General features: G+C 37.5%; 3 protein-coding genes across 6 annotated transcripts; 2 read left to right on the forward strand and 1 right to left on the reverse strand.

The window, feature by feature from the left end:
* The first annotated feature begins 3,744 nt into the window (after positions 1-3,744).
* LOC18605187 (serine carboxypeptidase-like 45) lies at positions 3,745-7,124 on the forward strand. Its single transcript, XM_007038048.3, has 10 exons — positions 3,745-4,191; positions 4,358-4,459; positions 4,555-4,650; positions 5,199-5,291; positions 5,388-5,467; positions 5,565-5,846; positions 5,943-6,067; positions 6,425-6,517; positions 6,597-6,714; positions 6,878-7,124. Exons 1-10 carry the CDS (start codon positions 3,939-3,941, stop codon positions 7,025-7,027), a joined length of 1,392 nt encoding a protein of 463 aa, XP_007038110.3. The 5' UTR covers positions 3,745-3,938; the 3' UTR covers positions 7,028-7,124.
* A 431-nt stretch (positions 7,125-7,555) lies between these two features.
* On the forward strand, positions 7,556-14,457 carry LOC18605188 (dual specificity protein phosphatase family protein). 4 transcript variants are annotated; one of them, XR_001927097.2, is made up of 11 exons: positions 7,558-8,373; positions 8,573-8,650; positions 8,755-8,897; positions 9,436-9,640; positions 10,109-10,285; positions 10,447-10,607; positions 10,952-12,041; positions 12,522-12,668; positions 12,797-12,909; positions 13,410-13,567; positions 13,734-13,875. XR_001927097.2 is itself a non-coding variant. In XM_007038050.3 (11 exons), exons 1-11 carry the CDS (start codon positions 8,317-8,319, stop codon positions 14,092-14,094), a joined length of 2,805 nt encoding a protein of 934 aa, XP_007038112.3. In that variant the 5' UTR covers positions 7,564-8,316; the 3' UTR covers positions 14,095-14,457. The 4 variants fall into 4 exon arrangements, 3 of the variants coding, with proteins under 3 accessions (XP_017972835.2, XP_007038112.3, XP_088660611.1); XM_007038050.3 differs by having other exon boundaries at positions 7,564-8,373; positions 12,797-13,024; positions 13,734-14,457; XM_018117346.2 differs by lacking the exons at positions 13,410-13,567; positions 13,734-13,875 and adding an exon at positions 13,053-13,389 and having other exon boundaries at positions 7,556-8,373.
* A 261-nt stretch (positions 14,458-14,718) lies between these two features.
* LOC18605189 (chaperone protein ClpC1, chloroplastic) lies at positions 14,719-21,148 on the reverse strand. The gene is made up of 10 exons (XM_007038053.3): positions 20,972-21,148; positions 19,312-19,893; positions 18,708-18,823; positions 18,482-18,601; positions 18,219-18,404; positions 17,361-17,576; positions 16,800-17,017; positions 16,623-16,698; positions 16,447-16,536; positions 14,719-16,213 (listed from the first exon to the last, which is right to left on the reverse strand). The coding sequence occupies exons 2-10, from the start codon at positions 19,874-19,876 to the stop codon at positions 15,032-15,034; spliced, it is 2,769 nt and encodes a 922-aa protein (XP_007038115.3). The 5' UTR covers positions 19,877-19,893; positions 20,972-21,148; the 3' UTR covers positions 14,719-15,031.
* Positions 21,149-21,386: the final 238 nt, after the last annotated feature.

A 21,386-nucleotide genomic window follows, 5' to 3' on the forward strand; every position in this document is an offset into this window, starting at 1 on the left:
GGGTTGCCCATACATGGGGCTATGGGATAGGCGAATAACTACCGTCATCGTCATTACAATAACCTCAACGTGAACTTCCGCTACCTAGGCAGACATCCATAATGCCAGATCCACCTCTATTTTCCGGTGAATTGCCCTCCTTGACTTGAGTTGAGACTAAAACCCTGTAGCTCTCTGTTGCTTCCCAAGCTTTTGTTGTACTTGCGTGTCGTGTGACCACGTTCAACACTTTTGAATCCCGTGCCTTGCTGCCCTTGCACATCATCACATTCTCTATCAATGTCTGTGAAATGGCATGACAATGATAACATGATTAATTATTTCTCTCACGTTTGAGGAAAAGTTATAATGGTTTTTTTTTTTTAAAAAAAATCAGTATTTCATTCTCGTATAAAAAGTAGTGGAACTGATTTTGCTATTAAGCCCGCAGCTGAGGTTCCTTTAGGCCTTGGCTTGCCGTTTGCTTGATAACTAGTAAAATTCTGTGCGTTGTACTGAGTGTAAAATCTTTGTTAATAAGATAGACAAATATTTTTTTATGTTATTTGTAGGAGTTATAATTTTTCTAAGGCTAAATAAAATAAAGTAAACATAATTTGATTGATCAAATCGATCTTTGATATTTTTTTTTCTCCTGTTTATAACAAATTATAATTTTATTTTTGAAATAATGAAAAAGAAAAAGAAAAGAAACAGTAAAGGAGGGAGGAAAAATAGAAGATGAGGGAATATTAACAGTAAATAATGTTTACTTTTTTCGAATTTTTTGTCTCTTTGGACCTTTAACCCAACTTTTTTAGTTTTCGACTTCTTTGATTGGGCGATTCCTGCCAGAGTACCTCTTGAACAAGTAGCTCTCTCTCTCTGTATCAAATCTTGATGGGCTCTCATGGAAATTTGGGTATGGAAAGAATGGAAAATGCTACTAAAGAAGGCTTTGTGACTGGGCCTTATAGCAAAGGGCCCTGTTGTAATATTAGCCCCTAAAATCAATTATGAAATTAATCATTTTCAGGAGATTTTATTGAAAAAAACTTACCCCATTACTTTAAAAAAAATACTCTTTTATCTCTTTTGAAAAAGTAACTGATGTTAGTATTCCATTAATCGAACTAATATTTGTTCAGAGTTTACTTTAAAACTAAAAATACAATTATTTTGTTTGTCTTTTTTTTCCCTCATTTTTTCATTCTTCTGTCTTAATTTCTTTATCACTAAACATTTTTTTTCAAATTATTGGTAATTGAAATTTTTAATTAAAGATATATTATCTTAAAGTTAATATATAATTGAATTAAAGATAAGTTTAAAATAGTTAATATGTAATTGAATTAGAATACAGCTTATTAAAGAAAGTACCTTTCAAACTAAGAAAAAAATGTGCGTTCTCCACCAAATCTCCATGGACTTTGTATTTTTCCCTAATATTTACTCGACTTTAGCTGGAATAATTGACGATTTGGGGTGAAAGTAATAGTCTCTTTTAATAGAAATATAATTACCATGAATTAGATTAGATCAAACCCTCTAAACAAAATCATGTTAAGCCAAGTTGTCTAATATGGACCGCAAGACTAAGCATTACACCAATCAGTCTCACCAGTGAGAAAAAGGGAAGGAAAGGTTGTTCCATAAAAGAAAATAAGAAAAGCCAGTGTGCTTTTCTCCTCCTCTGCAACTTAAATTAATACAGAAAAGAAGAAAGCAAAGCTAAAAGTGAGCATGGAAAGAAGAAAGTGAAGCTTTGCTTTTATTGTAAGACTTCAAAAGTCATATTATTTATCTGATATCTCCAGACACATTTTCCAACTCTGATGCTCCCAACAACTTCCCCATTCACCCTTTTTAGCTTAATTTAATCCTTAAACAAGCTCTACCATAATACCATTTCAAATATGCCCAACCCCCTTTGATTTACTAGTAATTATCCAGTCTTTTTCTCCCCCTTCAAAGGTAGCAATAAAACCATATATCAAGTATGAAAAGTGAACAGCCTTTGATTTGCTTTATTTGGGAATGATGAAATAGGATTCCCAAAAATCCGTGACATTTTGGCAATGCAATGATGGAAAATAAGGAAGAACAGGTTTCCAGATTGGGTCCATTTTCTCTTTCTTTTTCTTTTTTTCTTTTTTTTTTTTCTTAATTTTCATCATCTTGGGTGCAAGTTGGAAAGTAGGATGTTGGGGTACCAACATGAAACAAGTAAACAAGAGATGGAATTTGTCCTCTTGCTCTTTGTTTCTTGGTTTGTTCATTCTTTTTCTCTTATTTTTCGAGGAAACAAACCCCACTTTGAAGCAGAAGAAAGCTTTTTTTATAGGGTGGTCCAAATGCCTATTCAATCATTTGTCATATAAATTTCTAGTTTCTCAAATTCATGGCATCCAATACTGGTTTGTTGGCATTTTCCAACTTCATTAATATATTGTACTCTTTGCTGGTTTTCATTGTTTTCTCCTTAAAATCTCACTCATTTAATTTCAAATCTTCCATGGCATAGTAAAAAATTGATGATCAACCTAATCATATATACTTACCAAGCACATTGGACCATTTCAGTTGTTTTCAAGTTTGGTAATTTTGCTAGGGAAAGGGAAGAGAGAGAGGGGGGAAGGGAGGGAGGGAAGACCCTCTTGGAAGCCATGATAAGGTGTTCTGAAGCTATAATGGGGAACATGTGGTGTGTGAAGAGCAGGGGCTTGAAAAAGGATAAAAGAAAAATTGCAACAGATAAAAAGCCAAGAAACCTCATTATTATAAGAAACCCAATGAGAACAAATACATCAACATGTAAGTGCATAAAGAAATTGTGTTCTATTGTGAGCAAAAAGATTAGACTGCTTGCTGTTGTCCACTAAACTTCTTTTTATTTCTGTAAATCAGGATCCACGTCAGTCAGCCTAAACATATACTCGATTAAAGATTTTACTTCAATGCAATACTTGATTAGACTTTTACCTTTTGTATCAAGACAAGTACAGGAACGGATCTCTAGGGAGAATCCCCAGCTAAATATACCTATTGTATGTATGTACGTAAACAGCAATGTAGCATAACTGATTAACTTTTTCAGGTATGGTGACTGGTGTCACCAAGATACTGTACTAGACAAGTCCTGCTTAATCCGAAAACAATCCAAGTGATTTAGACAGAAGGGAATCGTGCACTTGCAAATTTCCTAGAAATCTTCCTTACAGTGAACAGTCTTTCTGTCAAATCTAACAATATTCAGAAAATCAGAACAGATATGGGGTTGTACTTGTAAATCAAGAAAAGTTGATCAATCCAGCCATTTATTGAAAAAACAAAAATGAACCATGGAATCACTGTTGGCCTTGGACCTGCCAATAAACCGTCAGGATGCTGTCGTCCTCTTAAGAATAATAGGGAGTGAAATTTCTTTCAACTTGGTGGTAAATGCTAGTCATTTTCAGATACTTGAAATTTTCCGAGAAATGGAAAGTTATCCTGTAAAGCCACTTTCTAAGGAACATGCTCTATGTTTCCCTAGTCAAAAGGGATATTCAAATTATTTTGTGGTGGCCTTGCTGGTTCAACTCTAGAGAAAAAACACAATAAAACAAAAGCAGCATAACTGTAATATCTCAGAACCAATTCAGATTTCAGAACCTCTTATCTAAAGCAACTCAGGTCCCAGATTCCATTCTCTTTTCTTTTTCAAACCAGCATCATATGCTGACTCGGACCAAATATAAGCACAGACTCCAGCCAGGGTCTCTCAGACATCTCTTTCAATACCATTTTCGTGCCTACAAGCAAAAAGCTAGAATTGTAATGATAATAATAAAGGAAAGAAAAAAAAAACAACTCCAGCTATTTATTTAGTACCCCACCCTTATCCTCTTGTCCTCCACCTAGCAGTTCTCTAAACAGTCCTTCTCTGGGTTATCTCTTCACTCTTGATTCCTCAAACTATGTACTCTTCACCATGGAAAGCCATGTTAATTGCTGTAGCAATGCTACAGCTGTGCTTTTCCATGGAGGTTGAATCTTCTTTAGCTCACCCTGATAAAATTGTTAGGCTCCCAGGCCAACCCCGTGTGGGCTTTCAACAGTTCTCAGGATATGTTACTGTGGACGAGAAGAAGCATAAAGTCCTTTTTTACTACTTTGTGGAAGCAGAAATAGATCCAGCTTCAAAGCCTTTAGTCCTTTGGTTGAATGGAGGTCTGCATTTTCTTACTTACTTCACTACAAATTTGATAGACCCCCAAAAGAAGCTCAAGTCTCAGAATGTGTACTACTGAAATGAACAACATTCTTCTATTTCCCGATGTGGCTGCTGCAAAACTTTGGGTGTCTGATGCTATGTATTACTGCTTGTTTCCTACAGGGCCTGGTTGTTCTTCCGTTGGAGTAGGGGCATTCTCTGAAAATGGGCCTTTCAGACCAAATGGAGAGGTTCTTGTTAGAAACGATTACAGCTGGAACAGAGGTACTACAGAATTTTACTCTTTATCTCATTTGTATAGTTGATCGGTGATGATAAATAAGCAACTGATTGTTTTTCAACTCCATCTGGTATGGCAGAAGCTAATATGTTATACTTAGAGACACCAATTGGAGTGGGGTTCTCTTATTCCACTAACAGCTCCTCCTATGTAGCAGTGGATGATGAGACCACGGGTATGTTCCTAACCTCATTCATTCCTTTTTCTTGACTGGTAGAGATATCTTTAAATGTTCATCTACACCACTAGCTTTTATCCAAGTCTCTCTCTTCCACTGATGAAATAAGGATTTAATTTAATGGTTTGCGAATAGTAATGGGTAGTCTTGAAGTTATGGGGAGGACAGCTTACAGCTGCTTTACTGCATTCTGCGGACATCTTCCTTTAGATGTTGAAGTTTGTTCGAAAGGGCTGAAACAGTCCATTTTTGCTTAGGCTTTTAAGAAAAGTTTACGGATAAAACAGTATTTTCCGGCTGAAGTAACACTGCAACCGTTCTTCTGTTACTTCTTTTTGGGAGTATATAAAACCTTTTGCCTTTTGGTACTTTACATGGAGGTTCTTAAGTTTTTATTTGTTTATTTAATTCTTTTCTCTCCGGATTTTCCAACATTTTTTGTGTGCAAGACTTCAAGTAAAGAGGGTTATTTTCCTTGCTACTCAATTGACTTATGAGTTCTATATCTTATAATCTAAAGTCATCTTTTCTTTACTTTTCTCAAGCCAGGGACAATCTTGTATTCTTGCAACGCTGGTATCACAAATTTCCAAATTACAGGCAGAGGGATTTGTTTATAACAGGAGAAAGCTATGCAGGTACTTCTACCTGTATTCCAATTTCATGTATTGTGAATTTGATACAAATGATGATTGATCTTGATGTACTACTTTTTGTTGGCTTACTGATATCAGGCCATTACATTCCTCAACTTGCAAAGCTTATGGTCGAACTCAATAAGAAGCAGAATCTGTTCAATTTGAAAGGAATTGCTGTGAGTATTACTCTGTACAATGCAAATTTGCATGAGAAAAAAATAGTTAAAACTTGAAGGTATCTTGTATCTAAGAGAACAATTTCATCCTTTGCAGCTAGGTAATCCCGTTCTGGAATTTGCCATCGACTTCAATTCAAGGGCTGAATATTTCTGGTCCCATGGGTTAATATCAGACTCAACTTACAGAATGTTCACTTCTGTCTGCAACTATTCTCGATACGTCAGCGAGTACTACAGAGACTCAGTTTCCCCTTCCTGTTCGAGGGTGATGAGCCAAGTAAGCAGAGAAACCAGTAAATTTGTGGACAAATATGATGTTACTCTTGATGTCTGCATATCATCGGTGCTCTCACAATCAATGGTTCTAAATCCACAGGTAACTCTTCCCTCCAAGGTCAATTGCATTATATTGCATATTTTTCCAATATGGCTCAATTGATATTAACTAAAAGTCTTTTGTTTTACCTCGCAGCAAGTATCTGAAAGGGTAGATGTATGTGTCGAAGACAAAATTGTGAATTATCTGAACCGGAAAGATGTCCAGAAAGCTCTTCATGCTCTGCTTGTTGGAGTTCGCAGATGGGCTGTCTGCAGCAAGTAATACTTCTCGATTAAGCTAAAGATATATAGTAAATATAAGAAAGCTTGCAGAAAAATTGATCCTATCTATCTATAGACCATCAACTTTCCGAAGGCTTGATAAAGATGTCAAACCAAACTATTTATAGGAAAATCTAGGATTTGTTTATAATAGTAAACATCATAAGAGTTTCCAGGATGCATCTATTCTTTAAACATAGTTGTAGGGACAAAGTGTCCCCAGTCTTCTTCAGCTGAAAGTCAGCTACCTCTGAAAGAGTTCTATAGATAATTAACCAACTGAAACTGGATTTTTCAATTATGACTTAAAGCTTCTCCAAGTAAATTTTTATTCCTCTACTGTGTCGATGACAGCATATTGGATTATCAGCTGCTCAACCTGGAGATCCCTACAATCTCTATTGTTGGTTCACTAATCAAGGCTGGAATCCCGGTCTTGGTTTACAGGTAATGCAATCTCAATGTCGTATGGACTTAACAACATCATAAAGGCCTTGCGGCTTATAAGTTTGATACTATCTTACAGTGGAGATCAGGATTCTGTTATCCCATTGACTGGAAGCCGCACCCTGGTACGTGGACTGGCAAAGGAGTTAGGATTGGAAACAACTGTACCTTACAGAGTTTGGTTTGAAGGGAAGCAGGTATTTTCATCAATAAAGCAGGCAAATGACTTCATTTCTTTATGATGGCAGCAACAACTGCTTGCGACATTAAATATAATTTGACAAAGATAAATGAGATAGTGTCTCCAACATAATTTTAAATTTATTTTATCAGGGTTTGTGGTTTCTTACTTCTTTGCAGGTTGGTGGCTGGACTCAAGTTTATGGTAACATCCTCGCATTTGCCACAATCAGAGGGGCTTCTCATGAAGCTCCTTTCTCACAGCCTGAGAGGTCACTCATGTTATTCAAGTCATTCCTTGAAGGGAAGCCTCTACCAGAAGTTTTTTGAATCAAACTTCATTTTCCAAAATAATTTGTTTGAGACTGCAAATCTGTGTGTCAAGTTGCTTAAAAACACTTGAGCAGTGTTTGATTCCAGAGAAAAAGGAAGAAAAAAAAAAGTTGAGTGAAATTTTTTTTATCTGGTTTTGTTGAGTGCAATGGATCCTTCCTAGCTGAGACAAATCTTGTAAATAGGTCTCCAGACAAATCAGAAAATGCCTTTTCCTAGCCAAAGATGAAAGTTCCTCCTTTTGCGTTTTTGTCCTGCTAAATTGGTTGATCTTGTGTGAACATTTTCATTAGCACATATCTTAAAAGCTTCCAACTTCCAAGCCCCCATCATTTTGACCTTTTTCTCTATACCAGAAATCAAGATAAACCTCCAATTACAGCGAAGGCAAGGGACCAAAAAGAAAGACTCCCAACAGGGACAACGATAAGGTTAATAACAACCCAGTATCTCCTGCCTCCTCTCGACCACCCTAAAGTTGATGGAAACCAGTATAACAGCCACTCATTTTCTATCAAAACAAAGGAATCTTTTAGCCCCAAATCGTACAAACGAACCAGTCTATGAGTGTCTCAACACTCGCCGCAGTTTAAGTTCATACAACATTCAATGGGAAACGACAAGAAAAGCAGAGACCAAGCACCATGATCCGACAGTAAACGCGTCTTGCGGCATGTCACAAGTCCTGAATACATGCCTTCCCTGAATTTTCCGCCTTTCACATGTGAAATCCCATCTTCAAATATACAGTCAATGATGTAAGGAAAAAAGAAAACTAAAAAATTTTCAAGTGCAAGGTGTAGGGGACCACATGAAATAATAGTAGCAAGAATAAGAAACTGCATGACACCCCACCAGGGCTCCTGGTGAAGGTCACCCGGAAACTAACTATTAGAGCGTGAGTGCCATCATCATTGCAGAAAAGCAAAAGAAACCCAACTTTGATGATTTCCGGCAAACCGACCAGGCTCCCACCACCATCCATTTTGCAGTTGACTTTTCTAGTTTTCTGTTTCTTTTTTCTTTTTGGCTACTGATTTAGTGCTGCCTTAGTGAAGAAACAGTTAAAACTTTCACTGCCTAATTTAATAACCACCCACTCCCAATCTGCAAAAAGTGGGATCTCCTTCTTCCTTTCCTTGAAAAAAGCAGAACTATAAACCACCCATCCATCCCTTTTTTCCTCTCTTTCTCTTTCTATAATTTGACTACTCAGCTGTAACCTTGGGCCTTGGCCTCCCATTGATTCAATACTAACCAAAGAAAAAAAAGGACACAAAAACAGAATGGCACAACCCCAAAAAGAAAACCCTGCTGCAATCATCAACTCTCTACACCTCCAGGTAATAAAAAAAAATTCTTTTTTTTCTTTTTTCTTTTTTGAAAAATCCACATCATTGCTCTTCTGCATAAACCCAAATCAACAGAGGAAAAAAAAAAGGGGAACTTTTTCTTGCTTGGAATTTTTACTTAAATCTAGGGTTTTGAATTTTCCATTCCCATTTCTTTGATCATTATAAATTATATATGCAAGAATTACAGGAAAAAGAGGAAGAGAAAGAGCTCGACCTCGGATCCGACGAACCTGACGCCCCATTGCCCTTAACCGTCACTTCCCGGGTAAAAGAGAATTGGCATTGTTCTTTTTTGGTGTTAGAAGCCTAAAGATCTCTTCCTTTTTTTAGTAATGTGGAACTGGAATGTGCAAAAAAAAAATGATGCAGGTATTGTATATGTTGGGAGATATAACGGCAGGTCCGGCTTCTCGGTTCACCCAATGGTTGGAACTGGTTCGTAAACGGAGCGGGAAATACCGATCCTCTGGCTTCCCTAACCGTCCCAACAGGCTTGACAGTATGGCTTCTAGGTACGTTATTTGATTCATTTTAGTTCCAATTGTTGATCACTGGCAATATTTCAATTGTGATGCTAATTTATGAATTTATGAATTTTGTTTTGATAAGCATTGCCTTGATAATTATGGACTAACAATGCTGCTTAAGTTTTAGAAAGTTGTGTTGAAGTTTGTTTTTGGGTTCTATTAGAAAAACCCACTCACTCTGCTTTTATCTGTCATTTCCTCTTGGATTTTTTGTTTTGTCCTATTAGGGGGACGGGGGCGTTTCAGTTTGGTAGGAGTGATATTTTAGACAGCATGTTATAATTTCGACTATGGTCATTAGGAAAGGAGGAAATTTTGCATCAGTCATTGATATAAATGCACTTGGAAGTTCTTATTTTGATTTGGATGTTCATTTTTAAATCAACATTTGATTAGGTTATAACCAATGATTTGACCATCCAACAATTGAATATTAGTTTGTACTAGAAGGAAATTGGTGTGTCAAAATATTATGGATGAGATTTTTCTTTGTTACTTACTCCTCACTGTTATTATTATTCAGTGCAGAAGATTCACCTGTTGATTCACCAAGTCTTCTGCCCACTGAGCATCCTCCAGAAATCAATTTGTGGGAAAGACTAGGTAAAGCTGCAGTTTTGGACATCAAATCAAGCTCTTTTTCCTGGGACATGCTTTCTTCACTTCACCATACGGAGCACAGTAGTAGCACTGACCATTCTGAGGATGAACAAAATAAAGCCCTTGAGGTGTGTGATACAGTTTAATCATTAGAGGTGGAATGACACCTTTCTTCATCTTTATGTCAGCAATCCAGAAGTATTGGGAGGAAAATTACTAATAACAAAGGAACTTTAAATGCTTTTCCTTCACTGCTGCTAATCTTTTATTTGCTAGTCAGGTCCTTCCTACATGGGACTGCAATGCATCTAACTTCAAATAAAATACTATTCTTTTTTATTTCTTCAACTGGATTAGTTTATTCAATAGTATGAGATAGTTTTCAGATGCCAATAAAAGGGAAATATTCATAAATATTGAAAGTGTCAAACTGCTAGAGTTTGTATAATAAGTTCCATGAATTTTGTGTGCTCAAAACTCTGCTGTGTATTCGTGTAGCAAGAGTGTAGACTTTGCCTGACTCATGTCTAAGTTACTTCCTAATTAGTTCTATTCTCATCTGCCACCTGGATTTATCTTCAGTTGTCTGCATTTAGGTTACAGTAAATTCTGGAGGAGTTGTTTTCTTTGCATTATTCAACCAGCCTGGGGTTGATGATACTTCTCCAAAGGAAGCAGCAGCCGTTATAAAGTTTTCATCTTCAAGGATGGCCACACAATCAGAACGCCTGGGTTATGAGTTTGCGAAGTGGCTAGGAATCCGGACTCCTCAGGTTGAACCTCTATACACCAGCTGTTCTGTATTACTAACATATTTGGCTATAATTCCAACCTTACATCGAACACTCTGTCGGACGCTTTGTGTTTTATTTTGTTTTTGGTTTTCCTGTTCTTTTAACTCTCCTTTTAATGATTACTGATTCTTTTGCAACAGGCTAGAGTAATTCATAATTCTAGCCCAGAGTGGTTTCAGATAAAGGAAGCTGCACAGAAAGCAAGAATTACAGCAACCTCAGAAGGAGATGAAGTAGGGGAAGTCACATGTTCAGAGCTTTTGGAGGCACTAGAACTTAGCCGATGCCTTTTTCTGATGAGGTGAGAATAAAACCTGGATTTGTAAGACTGTAAGGGTTGTTAAATCAGCTGAGGATGTGGTTATGGCCATATGATTCCACTGATTGGTGCAAAACTGAGAGCCTTAGAAAGTTTGTACTTCAAAAGTTTTTGTATCAAGCAATATATTGTAGGGTTATCTCCAAGGCAGGAGCAACTGGTTCATGATTGCTGCAAGGGTACCGTATTATTAGTGCACACGGTAGTCATCCAGGGCTTGTTTAGATAAAATTAGAGAGCAATTAGAGAAGAAATCTTGACATACAAGGAAAATAGTTACATTCTTTATGCAGCATTTTGAATTTTAAGAACCATGTCTTTTGCAGTTATGTTCATGGATCCCCTTTGTTGGAAAGCGTAAGTGGATTTGATTCAAAGGGGACTGCAGAAAGAACTGCAGCAGCTCTTGGTAGGGTCTTGATGTTGGACCTTGTCATCAGAAATGAAGATAGACTTCCTTGCCGTGAACTAAGATGGCGTGGAAATCCTGCAAATTTGTTGTTAGCAGACAAAACAAGCTCTGCAAATATGGGTTCTTTGGATGAGGCATTTGACTCTGCAATCAAGCGATTCCGCCCTAGGGTGATTAGAGCTATTCAAAAGGAACGAAGGGCATCTTCAGTTGACAGCAGATTAAGCCCTCATAGTCCAGGACTGGTATCACAGAGCTCTGATCTTTCTGAAATAACAGAATCACCTAAATCTAGTGACATGAGTATAGTAAGTCCAACATTCAGTGAATCATTCCATTCCGGTTCCCACATTGTGGCTATAGACTCTGGTGTACCACGTCGACCTCCTGTTGGAAAACGTGCAAATGACCAAGTAATTTATCCTAAATTGGTTGAGTTACTTCTCAATAGTTCCAATTACTCCTCCAACTTGTTACATGATATAACATGTGGGAAATTAGGAACTGCTTCACCAGATGATGCTGATACAACTGATATGCGGGGAACTGAAACAACCTCAGTTGTTCAAGAATTTCGTAGTGGGTTCCGTGCAGCTTTAAGGGATCTGCAGGGATTCCATATATTCCTGCTCACACTTCATCAAAAGCTTGATAGCTTGTTACGTCAATTTCTGACAATTTTAAATAAGACATCAGGGGACTTTGATAAGGAGGATTTAGCAGTTCCTGAGTCACCATTGCATCCTCCTTGCCTTGGAGGTATTGCTTCCCCATCTACTCCAAGTAAGGAGCGAGTCCTCAGTGATAACCGATCAGATTATAGTGATTCAGAGTTACAGAGAACGGCTCCAAAATCATCATCTTCAGGGCACAGAGAAAGCATGGACTCTAGTTCTCCAATGTCACGAGAAGGCTGGCATGGAAAGTTCCACAAAGGTAGTGGAGAGCCCCTTCATAGCTTGCGTTTGACTGCAAAGCTCCGAGACTTCCATAAGTTTGCCAAGGTTTGTTATCCTTGTAAACAAAATGGAATGTCATTTTATAAAACAATGTTTCAGTGGAATATAGATATGTCAAACAACTTATGGCAATTACTGAAGTGCCATTGGATATTTTATGTTAAAGTCTCATCTTGAAAAGAGTAAATGCATGGGTTGAGTCTTTTATACTAACCACTCTCGTAGAAAAATATGAAAAGGATAGAACAGTCTATTGGATTCCTGTCACAGACCCTGCTTTGACAGGATTAATGCTGACTATCAGTGTTTATGACATTTAACAATGACATCATGCAGGTAGGGAGTGTAAAATCTTTTTAGTGAGATTTGATTGCTTGTTTAGCTGTTATGCTGCGAATTTGTGTAACAATATGTTTTCTAGCATAGTTTTTGGTAGTTTCTACTCTGCGGAAATGTATTAACTTTTGTGCTAGATCAAACTTTTCTTTGTAATGCTTCATTGTTTAATACTATTTTTGCTCTCAGGTTGATGCTGAATCAGGCAGAGATTTGGAACAATGGAATGAAATGCTTAAAAATGATGCTGTTAAACTCTGCCAGGAGAACAATTTTAATACAGGATTTTTTGAGGGCAGTGATAATAACAGTGTTGTTGATGCTTATGAATTAAAGGTAATACCTTCTTTCAACTTCTTGGCCTTCTTTCTATGCAGCTCGCAAATATCTTTACGTCAGCGTTTGAGGTAGCATTCTGTAGATACTAATTGTCCTATGTTTTTTTATGTTATTATAACGTACAGGTTAGGCTTGAGCACATTCTTGAGAGGATAGCATTGATATCTGAGGCTGCTAATACAGAAAAGCCATCTTTAATTACTAGTAGCTTGCTCATTGGTGGGGCACTGGCTGCAAGGTCTGTTTACACACTGCAGCATTTGGGAATTAGTCATATTTTGTGTTTGTGCTCCAATGAAATTGGACAGTCAGACTCACAGTACCCTGACTTATTTGAGTACAAAAATTTTTCTGTAAGTAATTCAATTTTTTTCCCTCTAGGTTTTTTGTCAGTCTATTTCTACATGAAGAAAATTTCCTGGGTTATTTGACTCATCTGGCTGAAATCCCATTTAGTTCTTGCTTATTTTCTCTGCTATGGGACATCATAAACTCAACTAATCAGGCCTTAAACCCAACTATACCTCAACCAAAAACTCTAAAACAGTAATAGTTGCAGTGAGTAACCACAATGGCAATGGTAATATCCTTTTTCTTTTTGTACATTAATCTTACACTCAGATCTAAGGAAATGTTGATTGTAGAGCTCTCTGGTTCTATATCTTAGTGTTCTACTACCTGCATGGAAACCTCTTTCATAATGAATCTAATGATACATGTTGTGCCTCATTGAAACAGATATGTGACAACGAAGATTCAAACATCAGCGGTATCTTTGAAGAAGCTTCTGATTTTATCGATCATGTTGAACAAATAGGTGGAAGGGTCTTAGTTCATTGCTTTGAAGGGAGAAGTAGGAGCGCCACATTAGTGATTGCATACCTGATGCTTCGGAAGTAAGTTATATGTCATGCTTTATACTTTAGAAAGCTTATAAACAAAAGGCTGCATTGCTGCTAAAAAACCTCCAGTATTGGTAAACCTTAGTTCACCGGAGTTCTGTCATGCAAATGGAACCTTTTTGGTTAATCAAGACTGAAATACTTTCACTATCATGGGCAGGAACTTAACTTTATTAGAAGCATGGAATGCCCTTAAGCGAGTTCACCGCCGAGCACAGCCCAATGATGGGTTTTCAAGGATTCTAGTGGATCTTGATTGGAAACTGCACAGAAAGGTTTCAATGGAGTGGCATCAGCGAAAACCAATGATGAAAGTCTGTCCCATTTGCGGGAAGAATGCTGGTCTGAGCAGCAGCTCACTCAAGCTTCATTTGCAGAAAGCACACAAGAAGCTATCTTCAGGGAGTGTGGACAGTGCAATGACCATGGAGATACAGAAAGCTTTGGATGCACTCAAAATGAACCGTGGTGGGAGTGTAAGCCCCACACAGAGACAGTCTCATTCAGTTATGGATGAGTAGCAGCAGAACATTCATTTTAGTGCAATCGAACCCCTGAGGAATCATCAATTCCTAGATTTGCTGCTCTTCTCAATCTATATTTGGTGTGAGTTCAACTCTGCTGGTTAACTTGGAACCAAAATCTCTGCGGTCATTAGCAGAAGCATGATAACAGCTTAGCTGTTATCCTGTTTGTAAAGATCATCTTGTCAATGTAAAGTATCATACACGGTGAAAGACAAGGAGTTAGTTTTTACAGACATATGCATTGCCACTGCAAACGGGTGAATACTGGGTAATCTTGGTTTAAATTGTTTTTGGAGTGCATTCTGTATCATTAATCATTATCTTTATTCAACGAATAAATAAAATGCAATTTGTCAAGCACGGTGCGTTGCAATTTCTATTGACATTTCGTCATTTTTACCGGCCGCTCATCACTGTGCTGGGTGCGAACTGCAAGTCACTACGGTCGCCTGTCACGTAGCAAATACTGTCATATCCATGCTTTGGTGAAGTAACAGAACTTTATCATGCTTCAAGAACTTCAGAATTTCTAGGATCCAATGCCCTGCATTGATAGCTGTGATCTAACGATTAGGTGTAAACAGCTCTAAATAGGCAGAAAATTCTAAATGTGGATCATTGAAGAACAACCTCACAGTCTCGATTCAGGTTCAATAATAAGCAGTAACATTTTGAACGTATTCCAATCTAATTAAATTTTATTGTTAAGTAAACTGCCAACCTAATACTACCAGCAGCATCTTCTATGCGCCTCTTCCAAATATGCATGTGATTCAGTGTCAGAAATACAGCTTCAATGTCCACAGGCAAGCAATCAATGACTTCCAATTCTACTGCCAAGTAGTCCTTTCAAGAAAACAGACTACAACTAGTATAGCCAGTTCAATGAAAAAGAAAAGTTACAAACAACATATCCCAAAAACCTATTTGGTTACACAACTGGAATTGGATCAGCCAATGACTCAGGAGCACCACTGCTACCATTCAGAACGGTAACATTTCCATCAGAGTCAACATCCACAATTACTGAATCACCCTCCTTGATTTCCCTAGCAAGCATCTTCTCGGCCATGCTGTCCTCAAGAAGTCTCATAATGGCTCTTCTCAAAGGCCTTGCTCCATAACTTGGGTTGTATCCTTCCTCCACCACCCTCTCTCTAAACCTTTCAGTCACTTGAAGCTCTATCTCTTTGGCTTTGAGCCTGTCAAACACCTCCTTAAGCATTATATCTGCAATCTCCTTGACCTCCAACTTGGTAAGCTGCCTGAAAACAATCATCTCATCCAATCTATTCAAGAACTCTGGCCTGAAATATTGCTTCAGTTCTTCTGTCACCAGGCTCTTTATTCTATTGTAACTGCTGTCCTTCTCATCATAATCAAGATCAAATCCTATCCGTCGTCCACCCTTCTCAATTACACTGCTTCCAACATTTGATGTCATTATCAGAAGGGTATTCTTGAAATCCACAGTTCTTCCTTTACTGTCTGTCAACCTTCCATCCTCAAGTATCTGAAGCATCATGTTGAAGACATCAGGATGTGCCTTCTCAATCTCATCAAAAAGTACTACAGTGTATGGTCGTCTTCTAACAGCCTCAGTCAGCTGACCACCCTCAGTGTAACCAACATAACCAGGAGGTGAACCAATGAGCTTGGACACCGTATGCCGTTCCATGAACTCACTCATATCAAGCCGGATCATGGCTTCTTCAGAACCAAAATAGTAAGCAGCTAGTGCCTTTGCTAGTTCTGACTTTCCTACACCAGTTGGTCCAGAAAAGATGAAGCTAGCAATTGGCCGGTTGGGATTCTTGAGACCGACACGGGCACGTCGAATTGCACGACTAATGGCTTTGACAGCTTCATCCTGACCAATGACTCGCTTATGAAGAGTCTCTTCCATCTTAAGGAGGCGATCAGACTCATCGGTTGATACTTTCTCAACAGGAATACCAGTCCAGGCAGAGACTATATGCTGAATGTCCACTTCGGTCACAACTGGACCTCCTTCCCCTGCCTCTGCCTCTGCCTTATTCATCTCCTTGTCTTTCTCTTGGATGGCAGTGATCTGAGCCCTGAGCTCGATTTCTCGGTCACGTAATTCCCCAGCCTGTTTAAAAGAATGTGTTATGATATGAGCCAGTTGTACCCAAGATTGTCAAACCCACAAGAGAAAAACAACGGTTGACCACTTAACAGCCTTGTAAGACAACAAATCTTTAGTAGATCAAACAATCCAACACCAAGAAGTTAGGACCCAAAGAAGGACCAGTAAAATATTTTGATCCACTCCCTAACAGAAATCAACATAAATGGTCCCACGAAACTCAAAACACTTTGTACCTTCTCAAAGTCCTGGCTGCGAACAGCTTCATTCTTTGACTTTGTGATCTGCCTGAGCTCCTTTTCAAGCTCTCTAGCTTCCTCAGGGAGCTGCAACAACAATAATTTCATGAAATCAACTTGAGAAAGAAAGGCATACAAGAGTTGCTCCTGACTAGATTGTAATGCAAGCACACCTGTGCATGACGAAGGCGAACACGAGAACCAGCTTCATCAATCAAGTCAATTGCTTTATCAGGCAGAAAACGGTCACTGAAGCATACAGAAATTAAGGTGAGACACAAAAAGGGCAGTACCATTTTGTGACAATGCAAATAAAAAAGATACTTGATGAAAATAAGATGACCACATACCTGATGTACTGGTATGACAGCTGTGCAGCAGCAATTAAGGCATCATCTGTGTAGCGAAGCTTGTGGTGAATCTCGTAACGTTCTCGCAAACCTTTCAAAATCTGTATAGTTTCATCTACAGATGGTTCAGGCACTTTGACCGGCTGGAAACGTCTTTCCAAAGCTGGGTCTTTCTCAATATGCTTTCTGTATTCATCGAGTGTTGTAGCTCCAATACACTGCATCAATTCAAATAAAAATATAAAAAAATAGCCAGATTTGATTAAAATAACAGAGATGATAATCATTCGGAAGTATATAAATTCAAGCACAAGCAGCAATGAGAAAGCACCAAATAATTCACATGGAAGTCAGATACAACAATCAACCTGAGTCTCTAAAAGATTATAACACTTGCTGAAACGGTGAAGAAGAATTTATCTAGTAGATTTAAATGCAGCACCAGGCAATCCAAACTTAGAAAAGACAGAAAACTACAGACGCTTTCCCAATTCCTTCTTTTGTTTGCCAGACAAAAATAAATACACACAGTACAATCTTCATTGTAAGAACAAAATTTACCTGCAATTCACCTCTTGCAAGAGCTGGCTTCAAGATATTGGCAGCATCAATAGCCCCTTCTGCAGCTCCTGCTCCAATTAAGGTGTGCACCTCATCAATAAACAATATTATCTCATCACTTTGCTTGATTTCCTCCATTAGCTTCTTCAATCTCTCTTCAAACTCTCCACGATATTTTGTTCCAGCAACAAGAAGACCCATATCAAGCGTTATAACCTAACAAGAAAACAGTCATAAATGTGTACTTCTAACTAAAAAAAATAAAGTACCAAAAAATAATGCCTGTATCTTTGAAAGGTCTGGAAAAGGGGTAAGAAAAACCAGGTAAAAAGGAAATTATAATGACATTAAAAGATACAAGCATCTTTATTGTTGATTTATACCCCTGACAAAATTAAGATAATAGCACAGCAACAAGATCTTAATCTATCAACCATCTATGTCTTCTTTTGATTAGCTTCAGGCAAGACCTTACAATTTGGAATATTCAAATTTTATGGAAATAGGAATATTCAAATTTTATGGAAATAATGAAACTCTCGACTTTAAGTGACTATAATCTCTATTGACCAACCATTTCATGTTATGTATACTAATGCAGTAAACATTCCGGGTAAAAATATGACCCGTGATGGAAATAGATGTTATACATACATTACACAGAATTTTAGTACGCAACTAGAGCAAAATTGGCATAAGTTTGAGGCAATTCTAAAAGGGGAACATGGAAAAATATTACAATCAGATTTGCATGTCAGAACAAATCCAAAACATGAAAACATTTTTAAAATCACTATCAATTTGTAAAATCTCTCTGCTAAGACAAAATATTCTTAATGCTAAATAACATGTATGCACCTTCTTTCCCTCAATTGTATCAGGAACATCACCACTAGCAATACGCTGAGCAAGGCCTTCAGCAATTGCTGTTTTTCCAACACCAGGTTCTCCTATAAGACATGGGTTATTTTTGGTCCGTCTACCCAATATTTGGACAACACGTTCTATTTGAACCTGCCTCCCAACAACAGGATCCAATTTACCCTGAAATGGGGAAAACCAGCTTAGAAACAAGCACATGCAAATGCCCAGATTATATACCAGATAAAAAAATTTCGTACCTCCTCGGCGAGCTTAGTCAAATTGGTTCCATATTCCTCAAGCGTTGGCATCTTTGTGTTGCCTGTTGATCCTCCAGGAACAACGCTAACTTCATTGCCCTCACCAACCATACGAATAACCTAGTACTCAAATAGAAGATTAACCCCCATTAGCTTTTTACATTGAAAAAAAAAAAAACAAACCAGAAATTTGAAGCAAGATCAAGTTGGTTAATGCATTTCTTGCCTGTGTGCGGATATTGCTTGGGTCAGCACCTAAATTCTCCAGAACACGGGCTGCTACACCTTCACCTTCACGAAGCAGCCCAAGAAGAAGATGCTCTGATCCAATATAATTATGGCCTGAAATTTTCATAAAATAAAATTTACCAGTTAATCTAAGTAAATTTATGAAGTCCAGAGCGCATGTGCATGTAAATAGAATGAAGAAAGGACTAAGTGCTGGCTGGAATTCAAGGATTTGGTGAGATAAGTTAGGAGCATACAGCTAAACTTCTGACTCATTTAAAGATGAAGGAAAAAGGCTCTCCACCACCACAATAATCCTTTGATACAAATTTTTTTCTTTTTCATCATATAAAATGTTTTTCTTATTGGTTAAGTCAATCAAATGGAAATTTGATTCACGTGATCTTCTGCAAATAAATAGATTCTATTATGAATAGAAATGACTGAGTGAATTGTTATACAGATAACCAACACACATAAAATGAAAGCCAAATAAAATGATGAAAAGGTAGTATAACTCTTCCTACTAGCTAATCCCAGTTTAAAAGCTGTTGTAAAATGAATTAAGAACGAAAAGCAAAAACTATATAGTATATAGATACCAAGTTGGCGCGCTTCTTCCAATGAGAGTTCCAAAACACGTTTTGCACGAGGAGTAAATGGAATCTCCACAGCAACAAACCCACTGCCCCTTCCAATTATCTTCTCCACCTCTACACGTGCATCCTTAAGATTGATTCCCATGGATTTAAGAACTTTCGCAGCAATGCCAGTACCTTCACCAATAAGGCCCAATAAAATTTGCTCTGTACCAACAAAATTATGGCCAAGCCGTCTGGCTTCCTCTTGGGCAAGCATAATTACTTTAATTGCTTTTTCTGTGAAGCGCTCAAACATGGCTTTAGGTACACATCTGCTACCCCTTCCTCGTCGGGAAGAGATTGAAATTGCAACCTTAGAACGGAAATCTTGGCCAAATCTGACCATATTATCTAAAGAATTTGAACCACGCAACCCAGAGAAACTTCTTATCCTCAATCCAGGTGTTTGTAAACTGCACATCATTTTGGCAGACCCTTTTGATTTTGAAGATTCTTTGGATGGACCATGACTTCGACTAGTAACTAGAGCAGGAACAATAGTTGACTGAGCCAGAACCTTAGCCATCACTCCTATTAAGCAATCTGCATTTAGTAATGAAACAAGTCAGCTGGAATGAATACCTTACAAGGGACAATAGAATACTTGCATTCTCCACAAAATCACCAGAGTCCACTTGGCATAAATGAATGTTCTAAACTCAATAATGAACAACCAGTAAATTCGAAGAACAAAGTAGCATGAGAAAGAAGATTCAACATAATCTCAAAGTCAACTAAAAGTGGAAACAGTTTACCAGCCAATGACACTTTTACACCACAGACCATAGTCATCACACTTCTTCAAGCAAAACATAGATTCAACAGCTTTAATATACAATATATATATATAACTTATACCAACAGAGTTAGCAGCACAACTATTGATCATTTGATTAACCCTAGAAGCCACTTCTGAATCTAATAACTGAAATACAGTGAACATAGAATTTAGAATGTACATAATTTGGAAGAATTGGCATTTCAATCAGGCTCAGCCAAAATTGATAATTTCACAGCACCAAGCTTATAACCCCTAGAAAATCACAACAGTAAAAAAAAAATAGTCTCACGATAAACAAGCTACCCAAGTGCTAAGAACAAGCAAATGTTACAAAAATGGCCGAATTCATGAATATAACATATAGGTATAACTGTGGTTTTTTTGCTAGAAGCTTTGCACTTTCAATTGGCTCAATTTACTTTAGCAAAGTTATAAATCGCTTTTAATAAAAATCCACGTCCACCCAGCAATCATTAGCATTAACGTAATACTACAATTTTTTTTATCCCAATTTCAAAAGGTGGCTTACTCACCTTATCCATTAGCGATTACAACAGAAAGAAAAAAGAAAACCCAAACCAGACAAATTTTTATTAAAAAAAAAACCATAAATATTGAGCACCCAACAAAGAATCAACAAACACCAAAAACTTCAAACCAAAAAATCAATTTCAAACCCAAACCAACCCAACCAAAACCCTAACCAAGATTTTCTGGAGAAAAAGAAAACAAAGAATTTACTTGAAGACTATGACCCGAACATGAAAAACCCTAACTTCCGACAAGGCAAGAAACCCAAAACCAAGCATCAAACCGAAAAAAGAAATTTCCAAAACTCACCTCAAAAAGGAAAGAAGCGGTGCAGGAAGAAAAGAAAAAAAAAAGCTGAAAAAGATAAAATAGAAATAGAGAGTAAAACTGAAAAGGGGTCTTTTCTTTTAGAAGTTGCAGAGAGAAGAGACCCTTTTTTATCTAGTGCAAATGGTCGGCCGAAGAGAGAAGGAAAATGCAGAGGATAGATGTGGCTTATAACAACCAGCTCTTTTTTACTCTCTTTCTATTTTTTTTCTTTTTTTTTGGGTGGGGGTAGATTACAGGAAAGTATATCAAAATAGAAAATCATAGATGTCCAGTCTTTATTTCAAAATAAAAATGGGTTGGTGGTCAATGTAAAAGATATTTCAAATACAATGTGGTATATTATTGTGAAGACGAAATTGCCCTTGCTTTCTCTTTGTTGTAAGATATGGAAAGG

Source organism: Theobroma cacao, chromosome 3, assembly GCF_053813885.1.
Source record: "Theobroma cacao isolate CCN51 chromosome 3, ASM5381388v1, whole genome shotgun sequence".
In the NCBI taxonomy this organism is placed as follows: Eukaryota; Viridiplantae; Streptophyta; class Magnoliopsida; order Malvales; family Malvaceae; genus Theobroma; species Theobroma cacao.